Raw genomic sequence first — 18,645 nt, forward strand, 5'->3', positions numbered from 1 at the left:
GGAGCATGCATTTGTGTGTACAGTGACTGGCAGAGGGTAGGGGGGAAAGAGTTCTCTTGCATTGCTGGCCAGCGGTAGCTCACCTTAACAATACACATAACACTGATGTGTAGTGGGACAAAAATAACAGTGTAACAAGTTGGAGATGGGTGCTTGTGGCAATGGTAGTGCTCTTATTTGTACCTACTGATTTATATTTTTATTACATTTCTGAATGTGTCTTCTGTATGCCTCCAGGGCTGTTTTGTTCACTCCTAAGTGCTTTAGAATACAGTACTCTCCAACTAACTAAGCAACAGACAGATCTAGTTAAAACTAACAACCCTCCCCACAAGCATACACATTTTCATAGTGCTCTAGGACCTAGGCCTAAAAGATTATCTGCTTGTTCACCCCAACTGCTTGCAGGCTTTCTTAATTCTTGTTGTATTTACCCATGGGTTCTAGTACTTCCAGGATTCCCAGCACTTGAAAGGACAGAGAAGCCCTTTCACCCACTGATTTCCTTATGATTGATTGTTCATATTAGGAGTAGAGGGGTGGGAATTGAGGCTTATTAATGTGCCTCTTTAAAGGATGCTTTGGCATCTATGATTCAGTTTTTCAGTCCTAGCACAGGACCTCACACATAGTAAGTGCTCAATAAATATTTATTGAATAAATGTGTGAGTGACACATGAATTATGTCTCTGATTTTTGTGGTTCTGCTAGGGCAGTCTATGAGAGACTGCCAGCACAGTCCCTGATTGCTTGGTTTCTGTATCTGCTCTGCTTTGCATGTTTTGGGGGACCTACAATATAGTGGCTTTAGGGCCATAAACAGAGTCACAGGTGCAAATTTGGGCTATTGGGACAAGGGAATAGGGCTCTCCCACATAATCGCTGCTGCACAGGGCTCACGTCCAAAGCCCCACTCCCCTGATTGTAGAGAAAGCCAGCTCCCTGAGTAGGAGTTGATGATGATGGTGATGGTGATGATGATGATGATGACTCAGCATTTCTCTAACTCCAGAGTTAAAAATACTGTTCATCCCAGCCTACTTGTTATTCCTCACGACTGCCATGACAGGTGGGTGGAGGAGTGTTATCTCCAAGGGAAAAACATCCTGGGGGCTGTGGTCCAGAATACTGAAGGGACCCACTTTCAGAATGCTGCATCTACATCCACTGCTAGGCTCCCTGACTAGAGGATATCATGCTAATTTCTCCCAACCCCAGCTTCTTAGTCAATTCTTAGATACATTTGGATCATATACAGCAAAATCAGAATTAGATCTCGGCCCTGGAGCTTTGGTTTATGCTCAGGGCCACGCACGTCTTTGACGGTGAATGGCTCATTGTACATTTGGAGGAAAGTGAACCGGTTCTATCTGAACCCTAACTTAGCTAGTACCTCCAAGATTTGGGGGAGTTGCTTTGAGCTTAGAGCACAGAACCTTGTTCAGAAAGATTCTGCTTACATTTAACTTTCCACAGTTGCTCTTGGGCAGCTGGAATTGTGCCACACTTACCGAAGTCATGATTTTGTTTCTTAGTCTAAGACTTTGATGGCCTGAGTGTCAAAATGTTCTCTTAGTTCCTGCCCTCTATTTCTTTCCTTTCTAACTTTGTCCTCCCCTAAGGTCCCAATTCCCTAATAGTTGTGATATTACAGTGCAGTGAGACAGAAGCTGAGCCATAAGAGGTGGGAGTTATTCTGTCACCTGGGACTGTCTGTCTTTTCAGGTGCATTTCCTTCTTTTTGTGCTGTTCCTTGGGGATAGGTCCCTGTCCTCTCACAGGCAGCAGGATGTCCTAAAGGATCTCCTTTCCTTAGCTCAGATGCGCTCCAGCTCACACTGACTTCAGGACTGGGGAGCTCAGTCACGCTTCGTTGCCTGCTACCCCCATCTCAGCCTTCTTTCCACCCTGTGCCCTTCTGCCTTCTTTCTGGCTAAGCTGCTGAGCACTTGCTCCTCCTTGTTGCTCCCTCCATTACTTCTGTTGCTGTCACATTTTTCCTCCTGGAGACTTGTTTACCAAGCAGCCTCTTGGGCCCCAGTTCACTACTCTCTGCTGGCTTTGCTTTACTCTCCTAGGAGGCGTGCGGGCTACAAGTGAAAAGTACAGATGGTAAATAAGGGTGGGAAACAGAAGCTTCACTAGAAGAAGACCCTAACACGCTGACTAGCTCATTAGCTTGGTAAGGTCTTGTCCAGAGTTCCAGGATTTATAGAACCAGGGTATAGAACCACTCATAGTGGAAGGGACTGGTTCCCGATCTGAGCTCACAGAGGTTATCACTACGTCTTTGCAGACATGTTTTAGTTTCATCCCAAGCACATTGGAAAGGAAAGACCTTTGTCTCCTGGGCATGGGATGGTGTGTGGTGATGCTTTCCACTCTGCATGAGGAGGGAATCTTTGGAGAGCTAAGCTTGCCTGTGGTGGCTCTGAGGGCAGGGATAAAACACAAAGCTTATCTTGGTGTTAGCATTCTGTTATTACTAAAAGAAACAAAAACTATCATTCCAAACATCTGTCTATATACAAGTGTTAAGAAAAAAAGCATGGAACATTAAGATGTTGTAAATAAATATATTTTATATATGTCCCGGAATCCTACAGTCAACTTATGCATCTGGGCATTTTCTACTGACCCCTAATGGCCAGAGGTGGCTATTTCTAAGATCTTTTTGATTCCATCAGACAGAGGATAGAATGAGGGATGTCATTTTTCTATAGCCAAAGATAAACCTTTCCTGTCCTCTGTCTGTTACACTTCATTCTACCCTGAATATTCTATGATTCCTAGGGCCACAGACGTTTAGAGTGGACATAACCTTAGTAGCGTCCAATTCAACCCTCTCAATTTAAAGATGAAGAAATAAAGGCTTCAGAGAGGTTTAGGGACTTGAGAGTGGCTACACAGTCAGTTTGTGAGGGTTGTTTTCTGCACTCATTATCATTTCATAGCAGTCTTTGTGCACTAGCTAATTCAGAGGTTAAGTTGCCATTGAGTGTGATTCACTTCTTTTTTTTTTTTTAATTTTTTTTGACAGGCAGAATGGACAGTGAGAGAGAGAGACAGAGAGAAAGGTCTTCCTTTTCCGTTGGTTCACCCTCCAATGGCCACTGCGGCTGGTGCACTGCGGCCAGTGCACCACGCTGATCCGATGGCAGGAGCCAGGTACTTAGCCTGGTCTCCCATGGGGTGCAGGGCCCAAGCACTTGGGCCATCCTCCACTGCACTCCCTGGCCACAGCAGAGAGCTGGCCTGGAAGAGGGGCAACCGGGACAGAATCCGGTGCCCCGAACGGGACTAGAACCCGGTGTGCCGGCGCCGTAAGGCGGAGGATTAGCCTAGTGAGCCACGGCGCCAGTCGAGTGTGATTCACTTCTAGTAACATCTCTCTACCTACTCCTCATCTCCTGGTATATGGTAGCAAGGAGCTACAAGACCGCAGGCCTTAAGGGAAGGAAGTCTCCTTGATGCCAAGCAGGTTGGAGGGTTGGGGTTGAAATGAGGAGTGAGTTCCTGAAGATTTGACAGGTGGCCTCTTCACAGACTTCAGGCCTTCCTGGCAGACTCCAGTTCTCATAAGAGGAGGCCAATGGGCAGAAGCCACTGACAAACTCTTTTTTTTTTTTTTTTTTTTGACAGGCAGAGTTAGACAGTGAGAGAGAGACAGAGAAAGGTCTTCCTTTTTCCATTGGTTCACCCCTCAAATGGCCACTACGGCCAGTGTGCTGCGCTGATCTGAAGCCAGGAGCCAGGTGCTTCTTCCTGGTCTCCCATGCGGGTGCAGGGCCCAAGGACCTGGACCATCCTCCACTGCACTCCCGGGCCACAGCAGAGAGCTGGACTGAAAGAGGAGCAACCGGGACAGAATCCGGTGCCCCACGGGACTAGAACCCAGGGTGCCGGCGCCGCAGGGGGAGGATTAGCTTAGTGAGCTGCGGCGCCGGCCACTGACAAACTCTTAAGAACCACAGAAGGTGACTGCGAGGGCATGCTGTCTCTGTGCATGTGCATAACCCGTGATTCTGTATGTGTGTGCTCATACCTGCACAGTGGAGAGCCAGGGGAACATTAACCTGATTGTGAAATAGAAGAACAGAGGCTGGAAGAGAGAGAGAATAAAAAATAAGCACGTCCTATTCTTGAGGTAGAGAGAAAATATCTGGAGGCAGAAGTGGGCTTGTGGTAGGCTGGGGTGGGGGTGGGGGCTCAGAGACTTAGTTAAGATTCTGAGGAGCAGAGACTGGGAAGTGGGTGGCAGAGAAGGAGGTGGGGACAGCTGTTGCTTTGATTTGCTATTGAGTCAGTGTTCTCAGTGCATTAGCACTGTGAGGGAGCCCTGGGCTGGCCCCCAACCAAAACAAGCCCTTGTGTAGCCAATACTGAGTGTTAGCAATGGTAGTTGCCGTGAAGGGACAACAAGGAAAGGGATCTGATCTCCTAAGAGCCACTTCCTGACCTTAGCTCCTACCTTCCAAGACTGGCTTGTGTTCCTATGCAAATCTCTAGTGCACTAAAAGGCTGGGAGGGAGGAGGCTGAGCACAGGGGTGGCTCATAAGAACTTCTAGGGAATAGGTTCTGTGCAGGTACTGACAGGGGAGGCTCCTAATGCCTGGGATGAGAACAGCCATGAACCGTTTTAGGAGGGTCTGTTTATCCCATTTCCTTATTCCTTTCCCACCACAATCACATACTTCAGCAATCAGGACAGGTGTGACTTGGGAACTGCAGTTTGATGAAGTAGAGAGTCAGGAAGCCAGACTTCATCCAAACAGGGATTCCATGCCCTGTCCCATCTTGCTGCTTCCCCAGGTGTAATAGAACTGAGGAAAATGCCAGTTTTAGGAAAGTATTTAGGAAAGGAAACATCGTAGAATCAAAATCAGAAATTGCTTTAGCTCATTGGAAGGGGTATGGGAAAATCAGGACGGAGAATGGGCAAGAAAGCCCAGAAAATCAGGGAGAAGTGAACAATAAATCCCCTCTGGGTAAGGACACCTTACTCGTGCTCTCCAGTCCCTGTCCCATAGTCTCAATACCTATGTGAGTGCATGGATGAGTTCCCTTTCTCAATGAGCTCCACTTTGTTCGCCTTTCCTTTTTAGGATGCACTTCAGATATTTCAGGGTGATGGCTCAGTGTGGTGGGATAACAATGCTGTGAAAAAGTTTAATTTGTTAGAAGTCAGGCAAGAAAGCATTTATCTCTCCTGGTTCTGATTTTTCTGACTTGTTTTTACTGCTTCCCTTCACTGGATGATCAGAGTCAGGGTGTGGATGACAGGTTCAAGGCAATGATGAGGCGCATTCCATGAAGAAAAATGTGTTTCACTCTACACACCCACACTATTCTACTTTCTCTGATTCTCCCAATCCTAACTGATACTTAGGCTCTTCCTTCCATTCTTCTTAATTTACAAAATCCCTGTATTTTTAAGAGTGGCACATTGTTCACATTAGCCTTACTTTGTTTCTTCTTGTGAATTTAACTCTTCTGTGAAACAGACACATTGTCTTCACGTCTGCTGAGCTCACTGTCCACCCAAATGGCAAATCATACTGTTTTGACATAAATATCTTTTCCTCTATTCTTAAACCTTCACAGAGTTTCTCTTCTTCAGTGTGAGTCTACACTCAGTCTTCCCAAAGATGCATGCATTTTCTGACCTAGTTATCCTCTTTATTTCCTTTAGCATGTGTCCTTGAACATATACACAACACATTTCAATTTTTCACTATTCATTTCCCTAGTTTTTTTTTTCTGACATAAATGCACAGCTTTTCTTATGACCCAGATACACAGCCTTTTTCACATGTCCATATTAATCAGAACCCTTGACATCCAGAAAACCATATGGCTTAAACTCAAGAGATTCTCCCCAAGCAGAATTCAGGCTCTCTATTTTGCTCTAACTCCCAAGGAGAGGGCCAGAATCCTCTCCTCCCCAGGGCTGAGGCACAGTCCATCTGTCACTGACATTGGACTCCAGGGCTTGGAAACCAGAAAAAGAGTTGGCATTAAATAGCAGTTGAGGATAAATGAAAATATGGAAGACCCAGGGGCTTAGTGATGGTGGTTTTTATATTTGTGTGAGATTACAGGATACAGATTGGAATAGAAAACACATAATATGTGTTCGGAAAGATTTCATCCTTAAGAAATAGAGTAAGAACTACTCAGAATTAGTTAGTGCAACTGTCTCACTAAAATTTTTGCATTTGTCAAGTGACAAATGATTAGGACCAAGTGGTCAAATTCTTACTTTATAATACCAGAACTTGGCTCTAGTCTTTTCAACATCTGACCATTGTGCTAAGTCCCAAGTTACCTGTTATTGATGTACTTATTGGAGTATTGCTGGGTTTCCAAGAAGTATCAAGTGTTTAAGTAAGAGACTCAATACACTAGTTCACCTTTGGGTGCCTTTTACCCTGTTTGAGGATTTGGCTGGAATTCTAGAATTAGAATTGCAAGTAAAGAACCAGGACATACAAGAAGAAAAATATGTGAAACAAGTATCTGCATGTTTCCAGTGAAATTTAATGTTGGAAGTACCAGTTATCCACTCTATCATTCCAATATCTGAGACTAAATGAAGAAAAGGGAGACATGCAATGGCTAGCTTAGAGATGAATGGTTGAGGCATCAACCTTCATTTCTTTTTCTTTTTTCTTTTCCCTTGGGCAAGGTGATGCACCTGACCTTCCTGGCCCTGAATTGGAAGTAAATGAGCTAAAGGTGCTTATAATTACCAATCAATACACAATTAGTGTTCATCTAGCTGGGGGGAAGGGAAAATAAAACCTGGAGGAAGAAAACATTTGAGTTTGTTCTTTATATTATTTAGCTTCCTTATCACTCTCATGGAGACCTCCAGGTAGAAAAATGGAGAGATGAGAGGGTTAAAGAAGCCTAGAGGTAAGAGTTCCCATAAAGGGATGATACACACATCAAAAAATATGTTAAAATCCTTGCCTTTGAATACTTGCAAATGTGTCTGCTCTTCATGTGACTAGAAGGCCCAGGGAGATGAGTAGATCACAGATACTCCAGCTGTTACTGTAACCCTAATTCTGTCTTTCTGAAGGTTTGCTCATAGAGATAAATCACTCCCATTACCTGTCCTTGAGGAATGCAGTTTCTCCTTGTTGCAAATAAGGAGATGAAAGAGGGTCCTGGAAATTCAGTCTGGAAGCCTGTCTGCCCAAGTAGATGCTGCTGTAAGTCATTCATAAGGATTAACTATTTTATGAACTATCATGTGTACATTGGCATGGAGAAATCAGAATCTTGCATAATTCTAATGTGATGTGAGGAATAGGTTGGCTCTTCTAAGACTGACAGAGGCTGAGCATTCTCGGCTCCTTGCCACAACTGACATCATCAGCTTATTGGCAGACATTCCCAAAGAGCAGCAGAGTCCAGTTTAAAGATGCATCTACTGAGATATGACCAAGTATATAGACACTGTGATGCAATGGTTATATTTAAGGCCATCTATACAGGAGGGTTATAAAAGTGTGGGGGGGCATATGTCAGGGTTTTAGTACTTGTTTTTGATGCCTATTTTTGATATACTAAATTCCTCCATTATATATTCAGATGACCCGTTTTCAGTATTGTCTTCCCATTTGTTAAGGTTGAGGGAAAAGGGAAAGTGAGCACCATGACCAAATGGTTAGAGCTAGTGTCAGGCTCAGAGTGCTATTAAGAGGTACATGCTTATGAACTCAATAGAACTTACTTTGCATTCCACATTGGTGGTTTATATATGTTTTTCATATATGAACAGTAGTGGTGTCTCCATCTAAAAAAATGACTGTTTATTATTTTGTTTGTAATCTATGAGTCCAGATATGACAAAATATCTCATTTGAGGCCATTCGAGGTCACTGTAGGTATTGATTACCTGAGCATTTCAAAAAGTACTTGTATTTTAACCTGAGAAATTACTAGCCTATTTGTCCCTTACCTACAGTTAATTAGATGGCTACAAGGACTCCAAAGATCTGGATTTTGTTCCCACTTCCTAGTGTAGCAGATTGGAGGCCATAATCAAGATCATGGGTTACTGGTTGGGAGAGAAAAATTCCAGCCCTGTTCTGAGGGCTGCACTGTGGAGAGTAAAGAGATACTGAAGCTTGAAGGCAGAGCAGGACCATGGAGAGCAACAAGAAGAGCCTGGAGCGTCACTGTCAGGAGCTAGCACCACGGAGAGCTCAAAGCACAGGTAGTTTATTCAACAAAGAAAACTGGAAACATGGGGTAAGGCAGCCTGCTCTCAAGCCTATGGACATCAGAGCATCTGTTAGAATCATGTATACTCATCATTTGCTCTAAAAGATACTTTTAAGTACTTTGAACCTATTAGATATGCATCTAAGAGAGTGTATTAAAAAACGAGGACCACACCCAGAATGAGTTTGTCAACATAAGCCTCTGTAATTATGTCACATACTTAGGTATTATGGTGATAGGGTTGGGGTATGGAGGACGGTTAACTTGCAAAAATTTATAGGAATAAAATTAGGCTTATCTTCTTACTTACAGAAACAGTCCACAGAGCCTGTGTTCTTTCAGAGACAGTAGGGCATGAAGAAGCCAAAATGTGTATTATAATTAGGTAGGGCATGAGATGTATCAGAGTCCTGATGTACTCAGAATTTCTGTAAATAGTACAGATTTGATAACACATAGAAAAGAGGAATGGGACCATGTCTCTTAGCAAAACACCTTCCGCAGGACCTAGAAAGCTTTGTGTTAGCTGGGAAATTTGGTCACTCTCTTTAGGCTTAGGGAAATTTTTGTAAGGAATGCATGATTCTCACTTCAGCACTTGCTACTTCAGTGAAGAACACGTAGCTTTACTGAGCCTCTATTGTGCAAAAACTTCAATGCTTCATGTGTTAAGACTCTTGAGATCGTGGCAGCTCTGCGCTAGAAGGCATGGATCTCCTTATTGTATATAGCAAAATTTGATTGAGTTTTCACTTGGGTAGTTGTAAGAGCCCTGAACATCAACTTGTTTGACCTTGTAAAGAATCATCACTACTGCTGATCCTGGAAATAGAGACAGGTCTTTGGCCCTGGAGAATTGTTCTCTATTTTACATTGACATCGAATGTTTACCCTTAATTTCATTGGATTCTTAGAGACTTGAATCTTTTTCTAATGGTTTGCCTCTCTAGGCTGTTTATAATTGCCTCTCTCTCCTCCTCCTCCTCCTCCCCTTCTTCTTCTTCTCTCTCTCTCTCTCTCATAAACATTCCCATGGGTATTACTATTTTCAGTTTATGTGTGGATGTCTAGGTCATGACCCTATACAGGAAACAAAGTGTTCTGGAATATGAGCCTATAGCCAAGGGTTAAAGAGGAAATAATAAATTCTATCATTAAAATAAAAGGAGAAACAGTTATTCAAACTTTCTAACAACCTGTATTTTTCAATCAGTAATCAGTAAGGAGCTGGTCCAGTCCACAGGTTGCTTTCAAGGAGAATTTAGAAGCTAAATAACCATCCTTACAGATTAAGAATTAGGTGACAAAAATGGGATTGTGGAATCAGTACACAGTTCCACTGAAGTAGGAACAACAAAGAATGTTACTAGTTATAGCCCCAGGGGATTTATTTCTCTGGTGATAACTGTGAAGATTTTTTTTCCTAGCATGTGGCTTGAGTAAAAACAGTTTTTGATCCTATTCTATGTATTACATGGGCTGCAAGATAGCAGTAACAGCAAGAAGTACAGAAATCAAATCCCAAGATTTAAGGAGCAATGGCACAACTACCCAGTCTGCTGTCTAAAGTGACCAGAACACCATAGAGATGCCATCTGTAGAATTTTGTGGCTGCAGAACTATGAGTCACTCTCTCCAAGTGAATAGTGAATATCTCCAGTAAGGCACTCTTGACATCAGACTTGGACTTCTTTTATTCCTCAGTTGGAAGATAGAGAGAAAGCCTAAGGGGAGTGAACTGGCTCATTCTGCCAGTCAAAGGCAGAGGGTTTCAAATTGTATACCAGAACCTCAGGTTGTACAGTAAGGATTCTAGGAGTTAAGGAAGCCAGTTAGAAGGGGGAAACAGCTTACAGGTCTTACTTTCCTGTAAGAACTTCTCAGTTCTTCTTTGGTCTGTTATAAAGAAGTTCCATGCCTTAAAAAAAAAAAGGACGAGAAAACCACTTCCTTAGAGCAACTTTCAGATCTTGGAAGAGCACAGGATACAATATTTGGCATAACTGCTGGGTAGGCAGTTGACATCCCATAGATTGGACTTCACATCAAGCTGACTGGTTGTTCATGGAATTAATTTTACTATCCTAGGTCTCTCTTATGGTCTCTGCTTTTCTGTGCCAAAAAATCCACATTTCTAAAAAGGGCAGTGCATTCTTACCAAGAGTTACAGCTGCAACTAGGAAGAGAACAGGAGCAGAAAAGAACAAATAGCTGCAAATAGGAGCAGAAGCTGGATAGAGTAGATCTGCCATGCGAATCTGCAGGCAGCACTGGAGTGAATGCCTGCTGGACTTCTCCAGCACATTGGGCATGATCTTCATACTGGGCACAAGGCCAAGGGGCTGCAGAATGGATGACAGTGGACAGAAGGTCATTGGAAAGGAAAAGATACTCATGTGTGGGACAATGCAGTACAAAGCTACATTGCTAATGCATGGTCCAAAGGAAAGCAAGGCTGTCCATCCATATGTCTCTACACTGAGTCAACTCACAGAGTGCTGGAAATAGTTGGAAAGGAAGAATCTAAGGAAGGCTAGGCACAATGCTGAATGTCAAGCTTCTCCCCAGAGAGATGACCACAGGCCTTGTATCCTCAAAACCTAGAACTGTCAACTTCTGCGAATGCTAATGGAGAAATGTGAGAAGGAAGGGCAGGTGGCAAATTCTGAATGTCATAACCCTTCCTGACATGCTAGCCACAGTGCTAATGGCCCAGTTCAGATATTAGTGGGTTGTCCTTCTGTAACTGCCCAATCCCTGTTCAGCCTTATGAGGCTTAAAAGTTTTATGCTGTACTTTAGGGAGCTATATAACTCATCAGTAGGTGAAGTTTGTTTTCCTTGTTCTAAATGGAGATAGCTGCTTTGCCACAACAACCTTGACCATTCAAGCATGAGTGTATTAGGGTACTTTGTCCTTAAACCTTTCTACCACATCACTCCTACTTTTGGTCAAACAGTACCTGTTAATATGTATTATCTAACTCCCTGCCTAGGGGCCCCAGGCCAACCAAGGGACACACCTGCATGATTTTGAGGATCCTGAGTTCCTGATCATTAAATCTATACACCTACTTTCCAGCATCAGAACTGGTCTTCTTAGTTCCAGAAACTAAGAAACAGAATTAATATAAAAGAGATCTGTGGGTATGTCTCATATATCAGTGCATCCTGAGATCCTGCACACTATACAGATGGCCACTATCTGTGGAGATGATTTTCTACAAGGAAAATGATGCTTGATTAGACTCTTCTTTGAAGAGTCTTCTTCCACTTCCTGACTTCTTCTCTAGAAATTCCCCACACCTGAGTTACTATTTCTGCTCTTTCCACTCAAGCCACTGCTTTGAGATGTATTTCAAAATCTCTTTCACTTCCTCTCCATTGGAAGCCTGAAGAGAGGCTTGCCCCTTTGTTGAGGGCCAAGAGAGCATAGTGTGGAGGGGAAGACTTGGCTAGTGTACAGATCTACACTAGTCTCCAGTGTTTACATCCTACAGAGGAAGAGCTCACCCACAGCTTTCTGGGGTGACACCTTTCTCTCTTCAGCTCTCAGCCTGGCACCATCAGTTCTTGTTGCTGACCAGTTGCTGTCTGGGTCACATTTGCATCTCTTTAACTCAGCCTGAAGAATGGGTAAGCCAGGGGCTAAAGTTGAAAGTCAAGGCTTAGTGAGAGGGTTATTACTGAGGCACAAACATCCAGCAGCTTCTCTTTCCTTTGCAGGTAGCCTGCTCTCCCCCAGGACTCTCCTGGCCTCAGGGAATAGGGTCATCAGTGCAGACCTCTGGAGAAATGAGATTCCATGTTGGGAAAAGCCGGGCTGCTATCTGTAGTGATTCTGGCAAAAACTCCTTCTGGGGGAGTCTGATGGGTAGAGGGTGGGAAGAGTGAACTACCCAGCTGTAGGAAGGGGATCCCCAGGGCCCCCATAACGTGGGAAAGCTCCTTCTCATGATGGAGACAGGGCTAGGGGAGGTCAGGGGAGGTGGAGCGCTTCTTCCTCCAGCACCCTGGCTTTTCGCCTGTTTTCCTCGGATGAAATCCTCTACATCATCCACCCCAGCTTCAACCCCTCCCCTCTCCACCCCGCCCCGCCCTGTGCCCATCCCTGCTGGCCACTGGGTCCATCGCCCAGGAGCCGCCTCCCCCTTTTCTCCTCCCCTGCGGTTCTTTCTGTTTTTCGTTGGCATCTGGCCGGGCACAGCCACCACCCTCTCTCTCTCTCTCTCACTCTCCCCACTTCCCTTTGCTCCGCAGAGTCCGAGCCCCTCTCCCTTCCCCCACCGCAGCCCCCCTCTGGCTGGACTGGCGGAGGGAGAATGGGAGGATGCATTCCTTCAGTGTCTTCGCAGCCTGCCCGCCTCCTCTGGCGACCCGAGGCCCCGAGCTATGCTCCCTTCCTGGTCTCCCAGCAGACTGCCCCCCACGCCACCCCATTAACCGCCAGCAGCCTTGAAGAAGGCTGAGGGGCCCCCACCGCGCTGACCTACATAGCCCGGCCCAGGGCGGGAGGGGCTCTCCCCCAAGTCCCCTCACCCCGGCCCCGCCTCCTTTCTCCCCCACTCCCTCCCTTCATCTCTCTACCATCACAGCCCAAAGAGGGTTTGAGTGCCAGACTGGGGCAAAGGGGCTAGGGATGCCACTGGACCCCCAAGTCGCGGAAAACCCGGGTTCAGGAAGGCTTTGGATTTTCCATGCATCCGTCTGCCCCAACGTCTTGAGCCTTCCTTTTGCCCAGCCTCCTCCCCCCTCCCACACAGCACCTCCTCCGCTCCTGTCTGGGTTTCTTTTCCCAGCCCCTGCCTCCGCTAGGGATACTGGCATCCTGGGGGCCCTCCGCCCGGTGTTGTTGTTTTGCTCCAAGGAGAAGCTCCCCCCTTCGCTGCCCACGCCCCCCTCCAAAGCCTCACCCAGGCCCCCTTCCCTGCCCACTCGGAGCTCCGCCGCGGGTGGGGGACGGGCGGGGAGCAGAAATGTTTGCACACAGCTGTTTGGGGAGATCGCACTGGCTCCCCAGCCCCTACAGACACACAGACACAAACACCCGGACACACGCCCTGCCTGAAACAGCGACACATCTCACTCCGCCCCCAACACACACCGACACAGACATACACACAGAGACTGACACAGAGACGCAGAGCCAGACACCAACACAGACGCGCACACCCAGACGCACACACGGACGTCCACACCGCCAGACCCCGGGCTGCTCCTCGGCGGCCTCGACCCCCGACGGCCCAACCCAGTGCACACGCAGACCCACAAGGGGTGCCCAAGCCGGCACAGCCCGCGGTCCGGCGACGCGAGGCGGCTCGCAGGCACACGCAAGGGTACTCGCCGCGGCTGGCGACTCCAACACCCTGGTGCCAAACAAAGCCAACAGGCTCCCTCCGCCCGGCTCCCGACCCGAACCCCCGCCTCGGGTCACTCCCCCCTCCCCTGGCGCCGCCCCCTCCCACACTCACCGTCCTGGGAGAGGTTGGCCCCGCCGGGCGCCCAGCAGCAGGCGAAAAGCAGGAGCAGGGGCAGGGCGGAAGGGGCCCCCATCGCGCTTCCCGGCCGGCTCCCCTGGCTGGGCGCTGGAGAGCCTGGGTCCCCAGGGGCTGGGGCTGGGGAGGGGGCAGACGACGACGCTGACCAAACGGGCGCCCCCGAGCCGCTTCGGAGCCCGGGGCCGAGGCGGGGACCGGGAGGGAGCCGGCGCTGCTGCAGTCGCGGGGATTAAATAGGGCGCTCGGAGCAAACCATTCGGTTCGAGGTGGAGGGGGGGTGACGGGGGGCTGGGCTGGTCGCGGGGGGGCCAGGCTGCCGCATTCCCCACTCCCCCCGCTTCCCACACCCCCTCCTCGCCTTCGTGGTGCCTTCCACCTTCTCCCCCGGGAGCTCCGCCAGCCGGGTTCGGGTGTGGAGCAGAGGGCGGGCGCTGGCTCAGCAGTGGGACCCCGCGCGCACGCCACTTAGGCTTGGGGTGGAAGGAGGGGAGTCGGGCAGGGCCGTGGGCCAGCTGGCGAGAGCGGCCACTGCAGGCCTGGGTAAGGGCGTGCCCACTAGCCTGAGCGCCTCCAGCCCCGCCTTCCATCCTTTGGCGACTGGGGATGCCCATAAGCCCTGGGGTCCCCCGGTGAGTCGTGTGCCCAGAGACACCTCCCCAGTGGGTCACTGGTTACCCTCACTGTTTTCCTGAATGCGAACAAACCTAGCTCCGCTTACCCGAGAGCCCTTGATTTGGCTGTCCAGCAACAATTTGTGGCCCCAGGGTGCCTTCCTCCAGAGGCATCTTCCAGTAGCCCCCCTAGGCCATGGGAACCAGCAACTCCGCAATCCCTTGTCAGAGAAATTACTCACCTCCTGAAAACATGATTTCACCTCAAACTCTTGCCAACCACGTAGGCTTTCCATCCACTTCATAGTTTTCTTCCTTAACGCACATCCCGCCCTCCCCTCTCCTTCACCCAAGCTCTTCCTCCTTCTCCCACCCCAGCCCCTTATAATATTTTTCCTTTGATCTTTATCATTCAGAGGATCTTTTCCTTCCTTCTCAAGTTTTCCTTAGTAATATTCCTGGGTGATTGGCCGGGTCGCAGACCCTCCTAAAACTGATGTGTCTGTGACTAATGCAGCTCTTGTCTGATATAAGATGGATGAGAGAGACAGGGTGTTTGCACTTGCTCTTGGCCCCAGAGTCCCAGGTCCCTGGTGTTTGCTGTTCTTTGTGATTGAGTGTCTCTGGCAGTGTCTTAGTGCATCTCAGAAAGGGATGTGAGTCAGTTTTGTTGGAACTTAGCTTTTGGGAATAAATGTATGAATTTTAGAATCTTAGAATCAAAGAATTCTAGATCTGTAAGACTTCTTAGATAACATTTGATTCAACCTCCTATCTTTTAGGTACAACGGAGACCCACAAGAAATTAACTGAGCTATTTAAGGTTAGACTGGCAGTTAAAGAGTGTTAGCCAGGTTATGGAACAATACGATTTTATAGTGTCTTTCAATACCTTGAGGCTGGTCCTTTGTTCCTAGAGGGATCTAAGAGTCTGTCTTCCAACCCCTTAAACTGATGACTCTACCTTGTTGTGCTAATTTTTAAAGTTTGGGTGACCTTTGATCTTTCTCTCTTCAGGTTTGTTAGTCCTCTATGTTGTTGCTCTATGTCTCTGTTACATAGGAAGACAAGAACAAGCCTTGCAACCAATGAAGCTCTGGGCAAATGACAATAATGGGGAGGGCAGGAGATAATTTTCTCAGTGGGGGTCCTTCAGGATGGCAAGGGTGCTGCCCCATGGTTTTTTCTCTCACTGTTTGTAGAGTTTATGGTTTCTGATTGCCTCTTGAACATTTCTTTAGTGGCTGGGTAGTCTTTAAGAATTTCTTTCAGAGCACTTTTAGTCATCTTTGGCTGTATGATTTGTCTGCCATTACATATCCCAGTTTCTCCAATCCCACTCCCTGCCTGCCTGAGGTCCTCTGAAGTCTTGGAATTGCTAAGAGATGAACATAGAGGGGACAGTGTGGTTGAGGGATGTGGAGACCTGAGAGAGAGAGAGAGACAGAGAGAGAGACAGAGAGAAAGAGAGAGAGAGTGCTGGGCTAGGGAGTAGGAAGGGAGAGAGATAAGGGGAAGATTGTATTTTCTGAAAGAAGTGGGACTAGGTTGGCATGAGGTTAGTTATGCAGACAGAAGTCATGGGGGTGTTTTCAAAAGCAATCAGCTTCAAAGGGAGAAAGATTAGGCTATCCTAGCTAAAGAGTCTTGACGGATAGAGAGTATTATCTTTGGAGCTAGAAGAAATCTTACAGATCATCTAAGTAGGCTTAGCAGAAGACAGGTTGATGATGGGGAGGGGCAGGGAGTGAGAGTGGGGATGGATGATGCAGGGAGGCCTGGGTGTGAGATTAGGTCCCAAAGTCCTCTAATTAATCATCTTTTCCATCTGCTGTTCTGCAGTGATCCCCTTCTGCCTGTCCCTGCTTAATTCTCAAATGACGGCTGGTGTGGCCCCACCCTCTACTGAAGCTGCATGGGATGAGAACCAAGGGTGGGAAGAAAGGAGGATAGCTGTTGTTGTACAGAGAGAAACAAGACTCTGGAATGCTCATTTCCTACTGGCTCATCTTCTCTTTTCTGCATCATCAGCATCAGTTTGGCAGCAGTTTAGGTCCTGAGAATAGGAAGCCGTCATCGGCTTTTAGAATTACAGAATCAAAGAGTATAAGAGTGGTAAAGATTACCTAATGAACACCCTTTGTTGAATAGATGAGGAAAATGACTCTGAGAAGCTAAGTGACTTTCTGTGTTCATACAGCTTGTTAGTAAAGGAGTTACTGGTAGTAGATAGATGGACAGAGAGTACTCCTGGGGACCGGAGAGATAAGGAGAATCATTCCCAATATTTTACAGCAGTGTACAATGTGAGGAATTCCTCACTCCTGTCTGTCTCAGAGAGAAAGAGTAGGTTCTTTGACGCTGATGTGGACATCCCCATCTGGAATAACTCCTTGCTTATAATCAGTCATGTGCAGCCAATATCCTACAGGCATCTTATTCACTGGGAAAGAGAGTTTTACAAGGAAATACAGACCTATAAGGATTATCTCCAGCATAAAAATAGTCAAAATGAAAGCACCCTTGCTGTACTGTGCTGTCCAGGGTTGCTCTCTCCTCTAAGATGCACTAACAAACAGTATGAGTTTCCCAGAGATTTGTAGAAAGTCTAGAGTAGGCTGTCTGTGGGATTACAGAACTGGCAGCAGCAGTGAAAGCTGAGGGAGTGGAGAGAAGGCAGATTTTGCCTCCTGGGTGCCCCTGTCCACTCAGCAACAGCCTGGGTAGCTGGGGGTGTGGAATGTGGTGCTGGCATTGGTGCTGGGCCAGCCACAGCTGTGTGGGCCGTGGGCATTCCTTTCTCCAAGCTCCTGCCCTGAGGGGAGAGGCAAGGAACTCAGACTTAGGGACATGAATTTTGCATATTTGTCTGGAAGGGTCTGACAGTATCTGTAGGGAGAAAACTTAGAAGATTTGGCTCAATATCCATTCAGATTCTGCTTAGCACTCTAACCCTTCTCCTCTATATGAATTTTCTCTATTAGTATATTCTACATCAGCTTGTTTCTAATATTGCTTTCCTCTTCAATTTTCCACCCAACTCAACCGGTACTCCTCATACTGCTTCTTACTTCTATTATCCAGTTTTAATTAACCTCATCCTTAAAAATAACCTCTGTATGCATTTTAATTCTAACCTTAATTGAATTCTAATTTCAATCCTAACCCTAATCTATTATAGAGTCTAACTACTAATCCTAATACCAACCCCAGTTTAATTGCCAGTTTCAACCACATCTCAATTCTAACTAGTTTTAAGCCTGCAACTAGAATAGGAAGTTTCACATGGTAAAAATTATCACATGTACTATTTATTGAGAATCCATCAAATGCCCGACATTTGCTGGGCATTTTACATGCATAGTATCTCATTTAAGTACTAGAAAATTTCTTTATGTAGCTAGGATTATTAGCTTCCTCACCAATATGAAGAAATAATATTTAACAACATTATATGATTTTCAAATAGTGGAGCCGTATCCAGATCTGCTTGGCTTAAAGCCTGTGCTCATTCCTTTATTTGCCAACAAATGATTTTTTTAGATTTATTTATTTATCTGAAAGACATAGTTACAGAGAGAAGTAGAACCAGAGAGAGAGAAAGGTCTTCCATCGCTGGTTCACTCCCCAGATGGTTGCAAGGGTTGGAGCTGTGCTGATCTGAAGCCAGGATCCAGCAGCTTCTTCCTGGTATCCCACGTGGGTGCAGGGACCCCAGGACTTGGGCCATCTTCCACTGCTTTCCCAGGCAGAGAGCTGGATGGGGAGTAGAGCAGCCAGAACTCGAACCAGTGCCCATATGGGATGCCGGTACTGCAGGCTGCAGCTTTAACTGCTACACCACAGCTCCAGTCCCAACAAGTGATTTTTGATTGATTGTCTCCTAAAATGTTGAACAATACTGACTGGAATGATCTCCAAAATACTGAATTTCTTGAAAGCATATCATTATTGGTTTAGTTTTTTAAGTTTTTTTTTAATAAATAATGATACAGAATGGAAATCAACTAAACAAAAAAGTCCCAAATCTCCCTCTCAGTCTCCACTGACACTTTAGACCATTAAAGTTATTTATTTTTGAGGATGAACGAGTTAAACTATAGAAAGAAACAATCTGAAAAGCCTCCTCCTTCTTCCCAGAGTTGCCATATTGCACAACCCCAGGGGGCACCCTTCTAATTGGAGTTGTGTAACATAGCAGCACTGCCTCCCACGACTTTTCAGAAAAGCAGATAAAGTCAAGGAAAATAGCTACCAAATCCAATCACCCTATGCTTGTGTATGACTTAGGTATGAGA

At 46.4% G+C, this 18,645-nt stretch overlaps 1 protein-coding gene across 2 annotated transcripts in view; it reads right to left on the reverse strand.

The window, feature by feature from the left end:
* The window catches only part of CADM3 (cell adhesion molecule 3), a 30,153-nt gene extending 15,984 nt beyond the window's left edge, over positions 1–14,169 (reverse strand). Inside the window, exon 1 of one of the 2 annotated variants that reach the window (XM_051858487.2) lies at positions 13,710–14,169. In XM_051858487.2, the coding sequence (XP_051714447.1) occupies positions 13,710–13,791 (82 nt within the window). In that variant the 5' untranslated portion in view covers positions 13,792–14,169. The remainder of the gene's footprint in view (positions 1–13,709) is intronic. The other variant, XM_051858486.2, reaches the window with a different exon arrangement.
* Between the last annotated feature and the right edge of the window lie 4,476 nt (positions 14,170–18,645).

Source organism: Oryctolagus cuniculus, chromosome 7 (assembly GCF_964237555.1).
Source record: "Oryctolagus cuniculus chromosome 7, mOryCun1.1, whole genome shotgun sequence".
NCBI classification, from domain to species: domain Eukaryota; kingdom Metazoa; phylum Chordata; class Mammalia; order Lagomorpha; family Leporidae; genus Oryctolagus; species Oryctolagus cuniculus.